The 16,673-nt window shown below is 41.2% G+C and overlaps 1 protein-coding gene across 1 annotated transcript in view; it reads right to left on the minus strand.

The window, feature by feature from the left end:
- ppp2r5a (protein phosphatase 2, regulatory subunit B', alpha isoform) overlaps positions 1-16,673 on the minus strand; it is a 63,672-nt gene that overhangs the window by 15,916 nt on the left and 31,083 nt on the right. The window contains exons 3-7 of the mRNA XM_017695659.2: positions 15,361-15,462; positions 13,208-13,300; positions 6,873-7,003; positions 5,067-5,126; positions 476-584 (exon numbers count right to left, since the gene is read on the minus strand). Coding sequence (XP_017551148.2) covers positions 476-584; positions 5,067-5,126; positions 6,873-7,003; positions 13,208-13,300; positions 15,361-15,462 — 495 coding nt within the window. The remainder of the gene's footprint in view (positions 1-475; positions 585-5,066; positions 5,127-6,872; positions 7,004-13,207; positions 13,301-15,360; positions 15,463-16,673) is intronic.

Genomic DNA, 16,673 nt, shown 5'->3' on the forward strand with positions numbered 1-16,673 from the left:
CAGTCCATCGTTCAGCTACTTTGTTTGACGTGTCTCCTTTTCTCAGCGAGGTTCTCGATCAGCTACACGTCCTTTCAGACCCACAGCGCTGAGTGGTCTTCTCACAGTGGAAGGATGGACAGAAACACCTGTGGATGTTTTCAGATCTGAAGCAGCTTGATTTTCTCCTCTCTCTCAGAGATGAAAGCACCACTTTATCTGATGGGGCAGTTTTAGTGTCTACCAGGTCTTCCAGGTTGTTGCTAGGACCCCCATTTTCTCCGTAGCTTTTATTCATTTTTTGAACATCAACTTTGGAAACTCCCGTTTTTCACTTCGACTTTCGCCTTCATTACTGAATTCAACTCCTAACTGAATTGTCTCATATCTTAATTATACTGCTGCGCTGCTCTTTTCTGCTGGAAATCATATAAATGGTCTCTGACTGCTGCTCAGTGCTGTACGTACAGTGTCATGTGTGTCGAGTCTACGATACCTGTGCATGAAACAGTGCCAGCCCCTTGGCCGTGTGCATCGGAATGAGCACCTTCATCAGGAACTGCTTGTGTTCAGCTTTCAAAGGCAGAGCGAACCCATTGATGATGCTGCAAGAGCAGAAATAATGATCACATACAAATGCAGCAGAGAGATCTCCAGATAAGCTGAAGGATTTATAGTTACACTCCAAGTTAAATGTTTTGTTGATGTTCTAAATGAAAATAAGTTATCATATCCTGTACAGAGAACATGCTTAAATATGGTCTTTTCTGCAAATATTAGGGCACAATTTCTATTTATTAACTGAATATAACAGACTGGCAAAACAAATAAAATCTCATTTTATCTATTTTTTCTAATACGTTAGCATCTGTAAATAAACAGTAACTGTGCCTTACAATGTGCAGAAGTGCACCCTCTGTAGAGTGTGTGTTAACTGATTTTTGCTTAGAAGTCATTTGACATAGGGCATTAGATTTTTGTGAAAAAAATGACTTTTAATTTATTTAACATTTAAAAACAAGTCTACCCAAAACAGTAACTTCACAGGAGAGGGCAAAAACATTCCTTATTGTCAATGTAAGTGGATGGAAAGAGACTTTATTCTAAGAAATTCTGGAACATTTCTACTGGTCAAGTCATCATGAAAGAGAAGGTATGGAGACCCTTTAATATAAAGTACAAAAAACCCCACAGATCAACAAACAAAAAACACACTAAATAAAGCTAATTAAAAATGGGAGATGTACACTGTGGGCCACAGCAATAACAGACCTCCTTGCTCTTGGTTAAGGATTCTGCAGCAGCAATTCTGATAAAGCAGTGTGATATCAAAGCAGTGTGATATCAAAGCACTGTGATATTACAGCACTGTGATATTACAACACTGTGATATTACAGCACTGTGATATTACAGCACTGTGATATTAAAGCACTGTGATATTAAAGCAGTGTGATATTACAGCACTGTGATATTACAGCACTGTGATATTAAAGCAGTGTGATATTAAAGCACTGTGATATTACAGCACTGTGATATTACAGCACTGTGATATTAAAGCAGTGTGATATTAAAGCAGTGTGATATTAAAGCAGTGTGATATTACAGCACTGTGATATTACAGCACTGTGATATTAAAGCACTGTGATATTAAAGCACTGTGATATTAAAGCACTGTGATATTAAAGCACTGTGATATTACAGCAGTGATATTACAGCAGTGTGATATTAAAGCACTGTGATATTAAAGCACTGTGATATTACAGCACTGTGATATTACAGCACTGTGATATTACAGCAGTGTGATATTACAGCAGTGATATTACAGCACTGTGATATTACAGCACTGTGATATTACAGCACTGTGATAGTACAGCAGTGTGATAGTACAGCAGTGTGATATTACAGCAGTGTGATATTAAAGCAGTGATATTACAGCAGTGTGATATTACAGCAGTGTGATATTAAAGCAGTGATATTACAGCACTGTGATATTACAGCAGTGTGATATTACAGCAGTGTGATATTACAGCAGTGTGATATTACAGCAGTGTGATATTACAGCAGTGTGATATTAAAGCAGTGTGATATTAAAGCACTGTGATATTAAAGCACTGTGATATTAAAGCACTGTGATATTAAAGCACTGTGATATCAAAGCACTGTAATATCAAAGCACTGTAATATCAAAGCACTGTGATATTACAGCACTGTGATATTACAGCACTGTGATATTACAGCACTGTGATAGTACAGCACTGTGATAGTACAGCACTGTGATATTAAAGCACTGTGATATTAAAGCACTGTGATATTAAAGCAGTGTGATATTAAAGCAGTGTGATTTTAATGCACTGTGATATTAAAGCACTGTGATATTAAAGCACTGTGATATTAAAGCAGTGTGATTTTAAAGCACTGTGATTTTAAAGCACTGTGATATTAAAGCACTGTGATATTAAAGCACTGTGATATTACAGCACTGTGATATTACAGCACTGTGATATTAAAGCACTGTGATATTAAAGCACTGTGATATTACAGCAGTGTGATATTACAGCACTGTGATATTAAAGCACTGTGATATTAAAGCACTGTGATATTAAAGCAGTGTCATTTTAAAGCACTGTGATATTAAAGCAGTGTGATATTAAAGCACTGATATTAAAGCAGTGTGATATTAAAGCACTGTGATATTAAAGCACTGTGATATTAAAGCACTGTGATATTAAAGCACTGTGGATTCTATACATTCTGATTCCATGGAAAAATGCATTCATTGCACATCTACACTGTGAAATAGGTAAACTATGAAAAACAAAAACGGTAATTTGGTAATGTTACTGAGGTGCCTTCAAATTCTTGATCTTCAAATAGTAAGCCACAAATGTTAGATACAGGTTCTTGGTCTTTTAAATTAGTATTAGTAATTCAGTTAATTCAAAATTTTAAAGCGGCCCGAACACTAAGTTTCTAAAGGAGTCATGTCATACTAGTTTTTTCTATTTTTTTATTTTTACCCGTGTTCCACTTAGAACACGTTTTATGTAGCAAAAATAAGTAGCGAACAAAGCTCAATTGGCACAAATGAAATTAGCCACTTCTAACATTTCTAACTCCAATCAGAATTTGGCTACAAATATTCAGTAATTAAACCTATTGTCCAGTGAAGTGTAGGGTCTACTTACAAATCAATAATTTGGCAAATGGGACAAACATTAAAATTGAAACTTTTTTTTTTCAAGTGCACAGAAACACCATCGAAAAAACAGGCAGAACAGAATCAGCACAGTCAGGCTGTAAAGACCAGCAGGAGACAAATAATTCCTCTCAAAACTTAATGATCCCACATCCAAGAGCCTCTCAAATACAGAGACCTGACTGCACCTATTAGGGGAGCACAGACAGTGCTGCACTCACAGATCAATAAGCCCTGACCTGCCAGTATAGGAGGGGCAGTGAGTGACCATATCACACATTAAAACACAGACAGAGTCCAACTCATTCAGTTTGTTTACACTACATGTATGGAGGGAGAGAGAGAGAGAGAGAGAGAGAGAGAGAGAGAGAGAGAGAGAGAGAGAGAGAGAGGGAGAGAGGGAGGGAGAGAGGGAGAGAGGGAGAGAGGGAGAGAGGGAGAGAGGGAGAGAGAGAGAGAGAGAGAGAGAGAGAGAGAGAGAGAGAGAGAAAGAGAAAGAGAAAGAGAAAGAGAAAGAGAAAGAGAAAGAGAGAGAGAGAGAGAGAGAGAGAGAGAGAGAGAGAGAGAGAGAGAGAGAGAGAGAGAGAGAGAGAGCGCACGTGTTTATGGTCTCAGCAGAGATCTGGTTTAGATCTGAACTAAATACAGTGGCGCTTTCTAAAAACAGGACTTCCTGCAGCCGGCATCTGCTCACTGGAAAGAGTCAAAGGTCAGAGCTCAAAAAAGCTTCCCATGATCCTTTGTGTTGTTGTTTTCAGTGACAGTGAATGTTGTTTACATTTACCTCTCAGTCTATTCAGCCCACAACAGTTTATCCTCGCCTGTTCACACTTTAGCTATAAAGAGTGTTTCAGCCTGGGCTGCGTTCTGAGTGAGGTGTAAAAACAGGGCAGCCAATAAGAACAGAGCTTATTTACAGACAGTAGATCAGTCTTAAAGGCAGAGTAACAAAAACGTAAATGGCTGAATCTAAAGCACAACTTTCATTTTCTCTTCTGTCCACAGGCTGACTGTTCCATTACTTTACATTGTTTCATGAGTGCAGTTAGAGGGAATTTCTGTGCAGGGTTTGCATGATTAGCTGCAGCTTTGGCGAATCAAACATTCGTTACAGACCCAGTGATCCTCATTCGTCAAAGCGGCATAAAAACGAGCAAATTTGACTGCTCTGATTCACGAAACTGTGGAAATAAGCAGAGATTTGAACACAAACGAGGACCAGTGCCTTCTGCCTTATTTACTTCTCATTTACATGGAGCATTCAAAGCTTCAAAACTGCGCCCTCTACTGACCAAACTTTGCGTGTTAAAATTACAAGCAGTGGTAAGATTAAAACATGGGGGAAAAAATCTTAAAATCTTAAAAAAAAATCTTTAAGAGTGAAAAAAGATTGTGTTGTGTGATTATTGTTATAAAACACCACGTGTTAATGCTGCTTTATTGCAGTGTATGAGATGCTTCTGGTGTGTTTTGTGGGTGGAGTGAGTAGCATAAAACAACAGCACAATAAATGTAAATGGCTTTACATGCTACACAGAACAGTCGCACCACTAGTTTACATCAATGTGCATGTAAGTGTATCCACTTTCGCACTGAACATGCACAAATGATTAGTGCTGTTTTATTCTATTCTTACTTCTATTGTTGGTATTAAAAACCAATAATCTTGATAACAGTTTTGGTTTGTTAACAGCAAATCAAACATTATTTCAAGTGGTTAAACTACCAGACGAGCACAAAAAAATCAAAGACAAAACTGATTAACAGCAAAACTGCGTATCAAATGTGCACACTTGTTGATGGTGTACGCAACTTTTATAATCAAGCGCCAATGTAAGCACATTTTGTGGTCACATCACACAGTTAAACACAGCACAGGTGACAACTGACCTGCCCAGTATCTCCAGAAGTTCAGCCACTCCGTTAAAGTGTTCGGTCTCATAAATGAACCTGAGGAGTAAACAACAACAACAAAAAAAAGCAACTTAATAAACAGTATTTGATTTTGTCATTACGAACTCCTCACTGCCTTTCTAGTAGGTAAGCTGTAATTCTGCCTGCGCTCTGTTAGAGCTCGTCTCCTCGCCATCACTGCAGCTACAACCCTGAAGGTGGATGAAGACCAAACAAAACGCACTAGAATGGCTACAAAAAAAAGACGAGAAGATATGTGAACACTCTAGATGCAGTCTCCAGAAAACTCTATGAGAAGATTAGACTGAACTCTCCAGTTCTGATAATTCCAAAGGTGGGAGACTTCACAAAAGCTAGTAACCGTGGCTACCAAAACTCAAAGCTCTTGGCTTCTTATTCACCAGCTTCTTGTTCAAATTTTCCATTCCACCTTAAATGGTGCAGCTATTACATTCTGGCAGCTCATACAGAAAAGTCCAAAAATCCACTTTATTTTAACACAGGCATCATTCATCAGAAAATACCTCAAATGCTCTCCTGGAGATGTTTAGTGAGCATCTAATGAGCAGCACAGCAGAGCGATAATCAGACACTGGGGCTCCTGGACTGTTGAACGTGTCTTGCTGGCTGATCCAACATCCCAAACCACACATTTCTGTACTTCACCTACCACACTAATAAGGGACTACACTACTTTTTACACACTATTTATTGTGCTTCTATGTGGTTTAGGACAGCTGCAGCATCAGTAACACAGCAGGACATCTCAACCGTCCAGATTTCAGCTTTCATTTGTTTTTCACTACAGCAACAAATCAAATAAAATCAAGGCAAGACTTAAAAATATCAGTTACTACACTTTAAAAATTAGTTTTAAATGAAGGATTCCCAAAAATGTGTTTTACTGGTTTCACTGGATTGATTATGGCCAAATGAAATTGACTCCCAAAATTGTAGAAGTGCAACTGCGTGACGTCACTGAAAAACTAAGAACAGAACTTGAGTGGAACTTCCTGTAGCACATCCAGCTTCTGTCAGCACAGGAACTGAAGCCTGTAAGACTCTGTTTATCTCTTTGTGGGGAAGAGTTGTAGTGATGCAGAACTGATCAGTACCTGATCAACATCAGTACCTGACCTCAATAATGCTCTAGGTCTAGATTGCTGAATGCAATCAGATCCTCACAGCAATGTTCCAATATCTAGGGTAAAGCCTTTCTAAAAGAGTGCAGCCTGTTACTGAAGAGGGGCAGACTCCCTTGATTTAATACTGTTCATTTCAGAAGAAAAGCTGGTGCCCACACACTTTTGGACATACAGTGTACACTAACAGACACATCATCATTCCTTACACACAGCTATTTTCTCCCTGCAGCAGATGGTCAGAGTGGAAATGTCCACTGACGTACAGAGGGAGAGGGAGAGAGGGAGAGGGAGAGGGAGAGGGAGAGGGAGAGGGAGAGGGAGAGGGAGAGAGAGAGAGAGAGAGAGAGAGAGAGAGAGAGAGAGAGAGAGAGCAATGAGATGTGTTGGAAAAAGAAACAGGACACCTGCATCCACACCGCATCACGCTCTGCGCTCACAGCTAGCGAACAGAGTTTCTCTGATTTTAATGGGAATGTTTTGGTTTCATCACAGCTGCTCGTCACTTGCTGTTCGGAAAAGTTTAGATGAGTTTTGTGTTTTCCTTCAGTGGCAGGGGCACAAGCTGTTCATTTAACAGTTATTTCTTTATCTTTAATAACAGAGATGCTGAACCCGGGTTTTCCCAGTGTATCATTACCGTAAGAAAATGTTGTTTATTTGTTTGCGGATGAAGGCACGCAAACCCAGGAACTTTCCATAGATCCGATGGAGGATGGTCTTCAGAAAATCTCTCTCACGGGGGTCTTCACTGTCAAACAGCTCCAACAGCTGTGAGAGAAAGAAAGAGAGAAAGAGAAAGACAGAAAGAGAGAGAGAGAAAGACAGAGAGAAAGAGAGAGAGCGCGAGAGAGAGAACGAGAGAGAGAGAGAACGAGAGAGAGAGCGAGAGAGAGAGAGAGAACGAGAGAGAGAGAACGAGAGCGAGAGCGAGAGCGAGAGAGAACGAGAGAGAGAGAGAACGAGAGAGAGAGAGAGAGAGAGAGAGAGAGAGAGAGAGAGAGAACGAGAGAGAGAGAACGAGAGAGAGAGAACGAGAGAGAGAGAGAGAGAGAGAGAGAGAGAGAGAGAGAGAACGAGAGAGACAGAACGAGAGAGAGAGAACGAGAGAGACAGAACGAGAGAGAGAGAACGAGAGAGAGAGAACGAGAGAGAGAGAACGAGAGAGAGAGAGAACGAGAGAGACAGAACGAGAGAGAGAGAACGAGAGAGACAGAACGAGAGAGAGAGAACGAGAGAGACAGAACGAGAGAGAGAGAACGAGAGAGAGAGCGAGAGAACGAGAGAGAGAACGAGAGAGAGAGAGAGAGAGAGAGAGAGAGAGAACGAGAGAGAGAGAGAGAGAGAGAGAGAGAACGAGAGAGAGAGAGAGAGAGAGAGAGAGAGAGAGAGAGAGAACGAGAGAGAGAGAGAGAGAGAGAGAGAGACAGAGAGAGAGCGAGAGCGAGAGAATGAGAGAGCGAGAGCGAGAGCGAGAGAGAACGAGAGAGAGAGCGAGAGCGAGAGAGAACGAGAGAGAGAGAGAGAGAGAGAGAGAGAACGAGAGAGAGAGAGAGAGAGAGAGAGAGAGAGAGAGAGAGAGAGAGAGAGAGAGAGAGAGAGCGAGCGAGAGAGAGAGCGAGAGAGAGAGAGAGAGAGAACGAGAGAGAGAGAGAGAGAGAGAGAGAGAGAGAGAGAGAACGAGAGAGACAGAACGAGAGAGACAGAACGAGAGAGACAGAACGAGAGAGAGAGAACGAGAGAGAGAGAGAACGAGAGAGACAGAACGAGAGAGACAGAACGAGAGAGAATGAGAGAGAGAGAGAGAGAGAGAGAGAGAGAACGAGAGAGACAGAACGAGAGAGAGAGAACGAGAGAGAGAGAACGAGAGAGAGAGAGAACGAGAGAGAGAGAGAACGAGAGAGACAGAACGAGAGAGAGAGAACGAGAGAGAGAGAACGAGAGAGAGAGAGAGAACGAGAGAGAGAGAGAACGAGAGAGACAGAACGAGAGAGAGAGAACGAGAGAGAATGAGAGAGAGAGAACGAGAAAGAGAGAACGAGAAAGAGAGAGAGAGAGCGAGAACGAGAGAGAGCGAGAGAACGAGAGAGAGAACGAGAGAGAGAACGAGAGAGAACGAGAGAGAGAGAGAGAGAGAGAGAGAACGAGAGAGAGAGAGAGAGAGAGAGAGAGAGAGAGAGAGAACGAGAGAGAGAGAGAGAGAGAGAGAGAGAGAGAGAGAGAGAACGAGAGAGAGAGAGCGCGAGAGAGAGAACGAGAGAGAGAGAGCGAGAGACAGAACGAGAGAGAGAGACAGAACGAGAGAGAGACAGAACGAGAGAGAATGAGAGAGAGAGAGAGAGAGAGAGAGAGAGAGAACGAGAGAGAGAGAGAGAGAGAGAGAGAGAGAGAGAGAGAGAGAGAGAGAGAGAGAGAGAGAGAGAGAGAGAACGAGAGAGAGAGCGAGAGAGAGAGCGAGAGAGAACGAGAGAGAGAGAGCGCGAGAGAGAGAACGAGAGAGAGAGAGCGAGAGACAGAACGAGAGAGAGAGACAGAACGAGAGAGAGACAGAACGAGAGAGAATGAGAGAGAGAGAGAACGAGAGAGAGAGAGAGAGAGAGAGAGAGAGAGAGAACGAGAGAGAGAACGAGAGAAAACGAGAGCGAGAACGAGAGAGAGCGAGAGCAAGAGCGAGAACGAGAGAGAGCGAGAGCGAGAACGAGAGAGAGAGAGCGAGAACGAGAACGAGAGAGAGAGAGAACGAGAGAGAGAGAGAGAGAACGAGAGGAGATACGTGGAGGTAGTTATTCTGCTTTTAAACTGTGGAGCTCAGTTCACCTTTATTAGACAGTCAAGCTCAGAGCTCACTTTTAATAAACATCTGAAAATGCATCTCTTTGATTCCCTGTTCAGTCAAAACTTTACCTTTTCTTTGTCATTGTGCCATCTATTACTGTAAACATCATCATTTGTAAAGCACTTTGAGCCGCCACCGGAATAAAAAGAGCTGTGTAAATAAAGATCAGGACATTAATGGGTTAACCTGGCTGTCTGAATATTTTACTTAACTTCAAATCGTATGATTTTTATTGATTACTGTTCTGTTTCCTTACTATGAGCAGTTCATTTAAAGGGGAATTCAGAATCAGTCAGAGTGGTTTGGTATGAAACGCTCTGTTCTAGAGAAACTTAGAGTCAGAACTGTTCACAGTGGTGGTGATGGGAACCAGACGTCCACCTCTAAAAGCCCCTCACAGAAAGTTATTACATGAAATGGCTATGAATACGCAGTCTGATGATCAGACAATGTAATGTAAAGAAAACGGTTCTATAAAATAACCAGAAACATTCAAAGAACCCCTTAGCATGATCTGCATGATCTTTAGATTGATGTGCTACAGTTGGTTCTATATAGAACCTTTTTGAAAAGCGTTCTATACGGAACTATCTGTAGAATTTTCTCCATCAATCTGAAGAACCCTTCCATGATGCGAAGAACCCTTGTAACGGGTTCGTGGATTGTTCATAGCGGCTCTATACAGAACAGTTTTCTGTACTAAAGAACACCTGAAGAACCATCTTAACAACAGCCCCTTATTTTTTTTTTACCATCATCTACATTCCTTATAAAAACTCTGCAGGCACGTTTAGATTGACTCACTGGGGGGTTTGGATAGTAAATGAAATATTTGTGTTGTAGTCACGTTGACGCTTTGTTCCCATCACCACCACTGTAAAGAAATCTGTGCCTCTACAATCAACCATTTCACACCAAACCACTCCGAAACCCTCCCTTTACATCACAAACACGGAATTATGCAGAAATGTGAAAAAAAAATCGGTGGAATTAAAAAAAAACCCCTCTGGTCAGACAGGTTACTTATTTTAAATTTAAACACCAAATCTGTTTTATAGTGCTCTCTTCCCATCACTGACTACATTCCACTCCCTGTCTCTCTGATAAACAGCAGTCTGCTATTTAAAGCCTCGGCGGGAAACGCGCATCATGGAAAATTGTCCTTTAATACCAGCAGGACACTTACAGTCTGGACAGTGAGAGCGGTGGGGGAATCTCAGAGAATCAGGAACACCCCGAATGGACAGACTCCCTCTCTCTGGGACTCTCTCAACCATCATAACTCAAAGGAATGGTCTGGCAAAAAAAGGCCAATTACAGTTTCACCCCTTACACCAAATGTCAGCCAAATCATGCTTAGTGGGTGAAATGCACTTCTTTGTTTTAGCCCTGGAGCTACGAGGCTGATGCGGCTAACAAATAACGCAGCCAGTAATGGCGTAAACTAGGGCCCAACTGTTAGGAACATTTTGTAGCAGATATCATTTTTTTAGAGGCTAAAAATTCCAATAATATAATTTTTGTTTTATATTCTAAGACAGGGGTCAGCATCATGTGGCTCTTGGACTGCCCTACTGTGGGAGTTCGGTTGGTGTTCGGTTGGTGTTCGGTTGGTGTTCGGTTCTGAATAAAACATCGGGCCTAATTCACCAATGTCTTAATGCTTGCTTAAAGCTTTTCTTGAGAAAGGTCCCGAGAAAAAGTCTCTGTTGGATTCATGACGTGTTTACACTGCAGAACTGTTCTCACCTTTGTGCTCTTGAGTGTGTGTAGGTTCTATTCTAACCCAAGAACAAATCCCAAATAAGAAAACACTGAATGTTAGACCCTTCCTGAAAACTGTGGAAGTGGGCTTTAAGAAGAAATATCTTCACAAGACTCATCATCATGCTACATGGTGGTTAACAACTTAACAGCCTGGCCAATTTGCTTAATCAACTGAAATTCAATTGGTTAAAAACTTTGTTTCCAAAGTCAATGAGTAATCATGCCTCGTGACCGGAAGGTCGCCGGTTCGATCCCCAGAGCCGACAGCACATGACTGAGGTGTCCTTGAGCAAGACACCTAACCCCCAACTGCTCCCCGGGCGCTGCGGATTGGGCTGCCCACCGCTCCGGGCAAGTGTGCTCACTGCCCCCTAGTGTGTGTGTGTGCTCACTAGTGTGTATGTGGTGTTTCACTTCACGGAGGGGTTAAACGCGGAGGTGGAATTTCCCCGTTGAGGGACTAATAAAGGAATCTTAATCTTAATATTCATGATCTCAATACTGACCAATATAATCACGATTATGTTTTCTGTCATTATTGAGCAGGAATCTCCTGATCAAATCTGATGGTTTTGTTTTTAATGCTGTGGAAACTCGGGAATAAGGCAAAGACAGAAGAGAGAGGAAAACTGGTTCGTGGAATATCAGTGATCCCCCCCCCCCCCCCATTTTCTTATAAGCACTGCCACTAAACAGGCAAACGCTTTGGGAAACCAGTCATGAACAGACTGGAGCCCTATTTAGACAGGTTTAAATGTTTCTCTGATTTTATTGCCATCTGGATCTGCCGTGTTGTTGTTTTTATCCCTCCTTCACTCAGCACTGCTCTGATCTTTTCAGTCCCATCTGGATACACGTCTGTTGTTCCAAGCAGATCATTAACTCGGTGGCACTTTATTTTGAGTGGTCCTTTTTAAATCACAAACACTCAATGGACTCTTAGTAACATGCCAAGACATACCAGGCACTGGGTTAAGGTTAGGATTAGGGCTGGGGTTGGGTAAGGCTGGTAAGGTTAGGTTTCGCATAACATAATAACACATTAACAATACATCTACTTAATATAAGCAATGCATCAACAGAACATCTACAAGATATTCACTTCAGTGTATTCAGATGCTTCACTACTGCGAACTCACTGCTACACTGATGTGTTAAATCTGTTAAAAATGTATTAAATCATCTACAAAGGACCCTTTCCTAATAAAACAGTGTTACCATCAAATCCTTTAGATTTTTTTCTCTTTAAAAGGTTCTCTAGATATAAGAACGGTATCACTGTTTGCTCTTTAAATATCTAATTTTAAAAACACTGATGACACAAAATACAACCCACTAGAACACGTATCAGGCTCCAGACCTCACAGGCCACAACAGTGCAGACATCAGCACCCTGCTTCTTTAAACACATCTGATTCGGCTCATCAGCTAATCTGCAAGGCATTAAGAACTGAATTTAGAGCAGTAGATGAGGGTAAGCACTAATGTCTGCAGCACCTTGGCCTGGAAGGTCCCCAGTTTGAGGAGAAGCTCACCTCATCCTGTGGTCATTTTACTGCCACACGGATGTTTCGGCACTGAGGTGACGAGTAAAAAATTTGGGTAACAGGTTATTTGAAGGCTACCTACATAAGGGCTTCATGACGCATTCATAAGCAGTGAATAATGTGTTTATGAAGCACTACTTGAACATTTATTAAGTGCTTATGTCGGTTCTTGCAACATAATAAGAATAAACGTTGAACATATTTACAGCACTAAACATATTTAAACCCTATGCATAATCACATCAATCATCTTATCCACACCATGGAGGGAAGAGGGGATGGTTTCCAGGCATATTTCACCTGATATCAGTACAATGTCGTCTTAAGAATGCTGACATAAATAGTTATGCATAGTGTTTTAAATATGTTTAGTGCTGTAAATATGTTCAACGTTTATTCTTATCATGTCATTATATTACAGACATCTGCCTAATAATTCAATGCAAACGGGGCTCAGGATATACTAGAAAACAAATGAACAGCTATAAACAGTCACTACATCATTTTAACCTCTGTGAGGTGAACGGGTTGCTTGTTGTTTAAAATTTCATGCTCTGCCATGAGCAAGCGGAGTTGTTGTGCTGCCCACCTTGAGGCCTGAAGAACAACATCTCATTCTAATGTTTACAACTTCGACAGACGAATGACAAAGACCTCTTGATTTGTTTGGACTGCAACCATGACCACGAATCTCCGAGTGGTGAGCCAGATTTCAGCTGTTTTGACTGGATGTGAAAAACGATGTGTCCGTTCTCAAAACTTGAGGCGTGTTCTCCTTTCGCCTTTTGACTCGAATGTTACGCAACGTTATGTTTAAGCACAGACCTGCAGCACAAACTTCTGGTCGATGTAACGTTTGGCGGTGCTCGGCTGGAAGTCCGGGTTTTCTAAGAATCGCAGGAAAAACTCGTACACCAGCTGCGGAAACACACACACACACACACACACACACACACACACACAGTAAGTACACATACAAATAGATGATAAATATCTACAGTAGACTAAAAGGCGATGGGTCTCCCTTCTGAGTCTTAGCTCCTCTCCAGGTTTCTTCCTCTTACTCTTAGAAAGCTTTTCTTGCCACTGTTTTCCTTGGCAAAGCTAATTTGAGGCTTGCTCCCTTTCTGTAATGATGCTTACTGACAACTCTTCAGCAAATCAAATCAAAAAAAAAAATTAAAAAAAACGTGATTTGACCAGAGGCTCCCAAACTTCGCATAAAGACTATATGCTGGATTTATCCTCATTACTGCTTTATTTCTCTTTCCTCAGTTCCACTTTAACAGGCAACCTGACTGCAGTGATATTAGAGCCGTTACTCATCCAGCACTCATTAATATACAGAGTCATTACACCTCAGTCACATCTCTACACAGTGCTGCTCTGTTTATACCCTCTGAATCACTGTGTGTTCAACAGTATGAAAACAGTTCTGTTAAAGACACACGCATGAAGGATTTGATGCGCATCCTGCATGAATTCACAGGCCTTTCACTTTCAATATTAATATTAATGTTCATATCCAGAATGACATTCTAGTCAAAATGAACATCCAGAATGATCATCAAATAAAACTAATTTTTAGTTTTTTTAATGAAAATAGAATACAATTCTAATAAACTTCTATTTAGAACAAAGGTCCAATAAAATTCATATCCAGCAATAAAGGTCTAATAAAGCTGATATCTAGAATAAAGCTCTACGTTAAGGTTAAAGGTTCTAGGTTAAAGGTCTAATAAAACTAATGTTTACAACACATTTTCTCTTTGTATCCCAGTCATGCGAGTTAACTGCAATAACTTGCTCCTCCACCTGTTTTTTATTAGTACCATTTACTTTTCCAGCCTTTTGCTGCCCATTTCCCAAGTGTTTTGAGATGCGCTGCTGCCAACAATTTCTAAATGAGTTAATGTTTCTCATGAAATGGTAAAATGTCTCACTTTCAACATCTGTTACGTGTTCCATGTTCTTTCGTGAATAAAATGCGAGTGTATGAGATTTTGCAAATCACTGCAATCTGCAATTTTTATTTACATTTATTTATATTTCACACAGCGTCCCAACTTTTTTGGAATTGTAGCTCTCAGACTTGAAATTGCATTGCGTAACATCCTGACCACCTCCTCGTTTCTACGATCTGTCCATCTTATCAGCTCCACTTACTGTATAGCTGCACCCTGTAGTTCTACAGTTACAGACTGTAGTCCGCTGTAGGCGGATCATTCTCAGCACTGCAGTAACACTGATGTCGTGGTGGTGTGTTAGTGTGTGTTGCGCTGGTCTGAGTGGATCAGACACAGCAGTGCTGCTGGAGTTTTTAAACACCTCAGTGTCACTGCTGGACTGAGAGTAGTCCACCAACCAGGAATATCCAGCCAACAGCGTCCTGTGGGCAGTGTCCTATGACCACTGATGAAAGAATAGAGGATGACCAACACAAAGTGTGCAGTACCTACAAGGTGGACCAGCAAGGTAGGAGTGTCTAATAAAGTGGACAGTGAGTGGACACTGGTGTCTAAAAACTCACTGCTGTGTCTGATCCACTTGTACAAGTACACCACACCACCACCACCACCACCACGTCAGTGTTACTGCAAAGCTGAGAATGATCCACCACCCAAATAGTACCTGCTCTGTGAGGGTCCATGGGGGTCCTGACCACTGAAGAACTGTGCAAAAGGAGGAACAGATGGACTACAGTCTGTAACTGTAGAACTACAGAGTGCAGCTATACAGTAAGTGGAGCTGATAAAATGGACAGTGAGCGCAGAAACAACGAGTCATAATGTTATGCCTGATCGGGTATAATAATAATAATAATAATAATAATAATAATAATAATAATAATAATATACATGTTTCCTCACAAATAAATACTTATTGCCTTTGCTGTCTAGTTTGTAATATTCAAATCTATCTTGCATTGCTGTGTAAAAATGAAATGTATACACTACAAGTGACTGAACTGTGTTTACCTGCATGTGAGGCCACGAGGCTTCCAGTGTGGGTTCATCTTCTTCTGGGTCGAAATCAGGGTTTTCACTGGGAGGCAAAGTTCTGAACAGGTTGCTGCTGATCTGGGAATAAATGAAGTTACTCTCATTAGTGCTGTAAACGAACGGTTTAACACAGAAAAACAACAGTCAATCACTTCTGTGCAAAAGTCCTTCATTTCTTTCATATCCAGCCAAAACAGCCATTAAATTACAAACTCTTCTGATTTTAGGAGATATTTCTGACGAGATCGGATGTATGAGAAAGGATAAAAAGTCATAAAAATAAATAGGAGTTTCAAACCTGGAGTTTGAAAAATGATTAAAAGCTACAGAGAAAATGAGACCACCTGGAAGACCTGGTAGACACTAAAACCGCCTCCACCAGATAAACAGCACTTGAAGCGTTCATCGTTGAAAGAGAGGAGAAAATCAAGCTGCTTCAGATCTGAAAACATCCACAGGTGTTCCTGTCTTTCCTTGCACTAGAGAACTCTGCGCCATGGGTCTGAAAGGATGTGTAGCCGTCACGACGCCTCACTGAGAAAAGGAGACCCATCAAACAAAGAAGCTGAACAACGGACTGACCACCACATCCAGTCCAGACCTCAACATCACTGAATGTGTTTGATTACTTCAGAAAATAATCAACCAGCTTCTAAGACTGAACTTTGGAGGTGTGTCTACAGACTTTTTTACTGAAAGTGAGTCTCCTGAAAAGAGTGGAGGCTGTAATAAAGGTGAAGAGACACACTGAACACTCAAACACCTGATGAGGCATTTACATCTGTATCATTTTCTTTTAAATGGCTGCTTTAACTGGAGATTAGGTAAATGAAGGGGGTCTCTGACTTTTGCACAGGACTGTAAAATATGCGCTTAAGCATAAAATGCTGTGTATGTTATGTGGGCATTTTTCTCCTTACTCATCACAAAGTCAGCACAGATACTGGAGTGAAAAACTAATGACACACATTTGACGTCATTATTCAACTTTGTGTTTATGTGTTGAAATATTCTGATTCTGCAGAGCTCTAATGTTTTACACAGACTGGTTTGGCTCAGACAAACGAAAGTTCTCCAACAGAACTTCATCTAATAACATAAACTCAGAACATATCAACTTTTAGAATGAATAAAGTGGTCAGAAACCATGCCCAGTGATTTGAGCATTGGTTTGCCCACAGTTTAAGCCCTGCCCACCTTACTCTGATAGGCTGCACTCAGATGCCTGATGCTAATCATTGGCTATGGGGTGTACTGACCAGTGAGGGACATGATGACCTTTTAAATAA

Source organism: Pygocentrus nattereri, chromosome 4 (assembly GCF_015220715.1).
Source record: "Pygocentrus nattereri isolate fPygNat1 chromosome 4, fPygNat1.pri, whole genome shotgun sequence".
NCBI classification, from domain to species: Eukaryota; Metazoa; Chordata; class Actinopteri; order Characiformes; family Serrasalmidae; genus Pygocentrus; species Pygocentrus nattereri.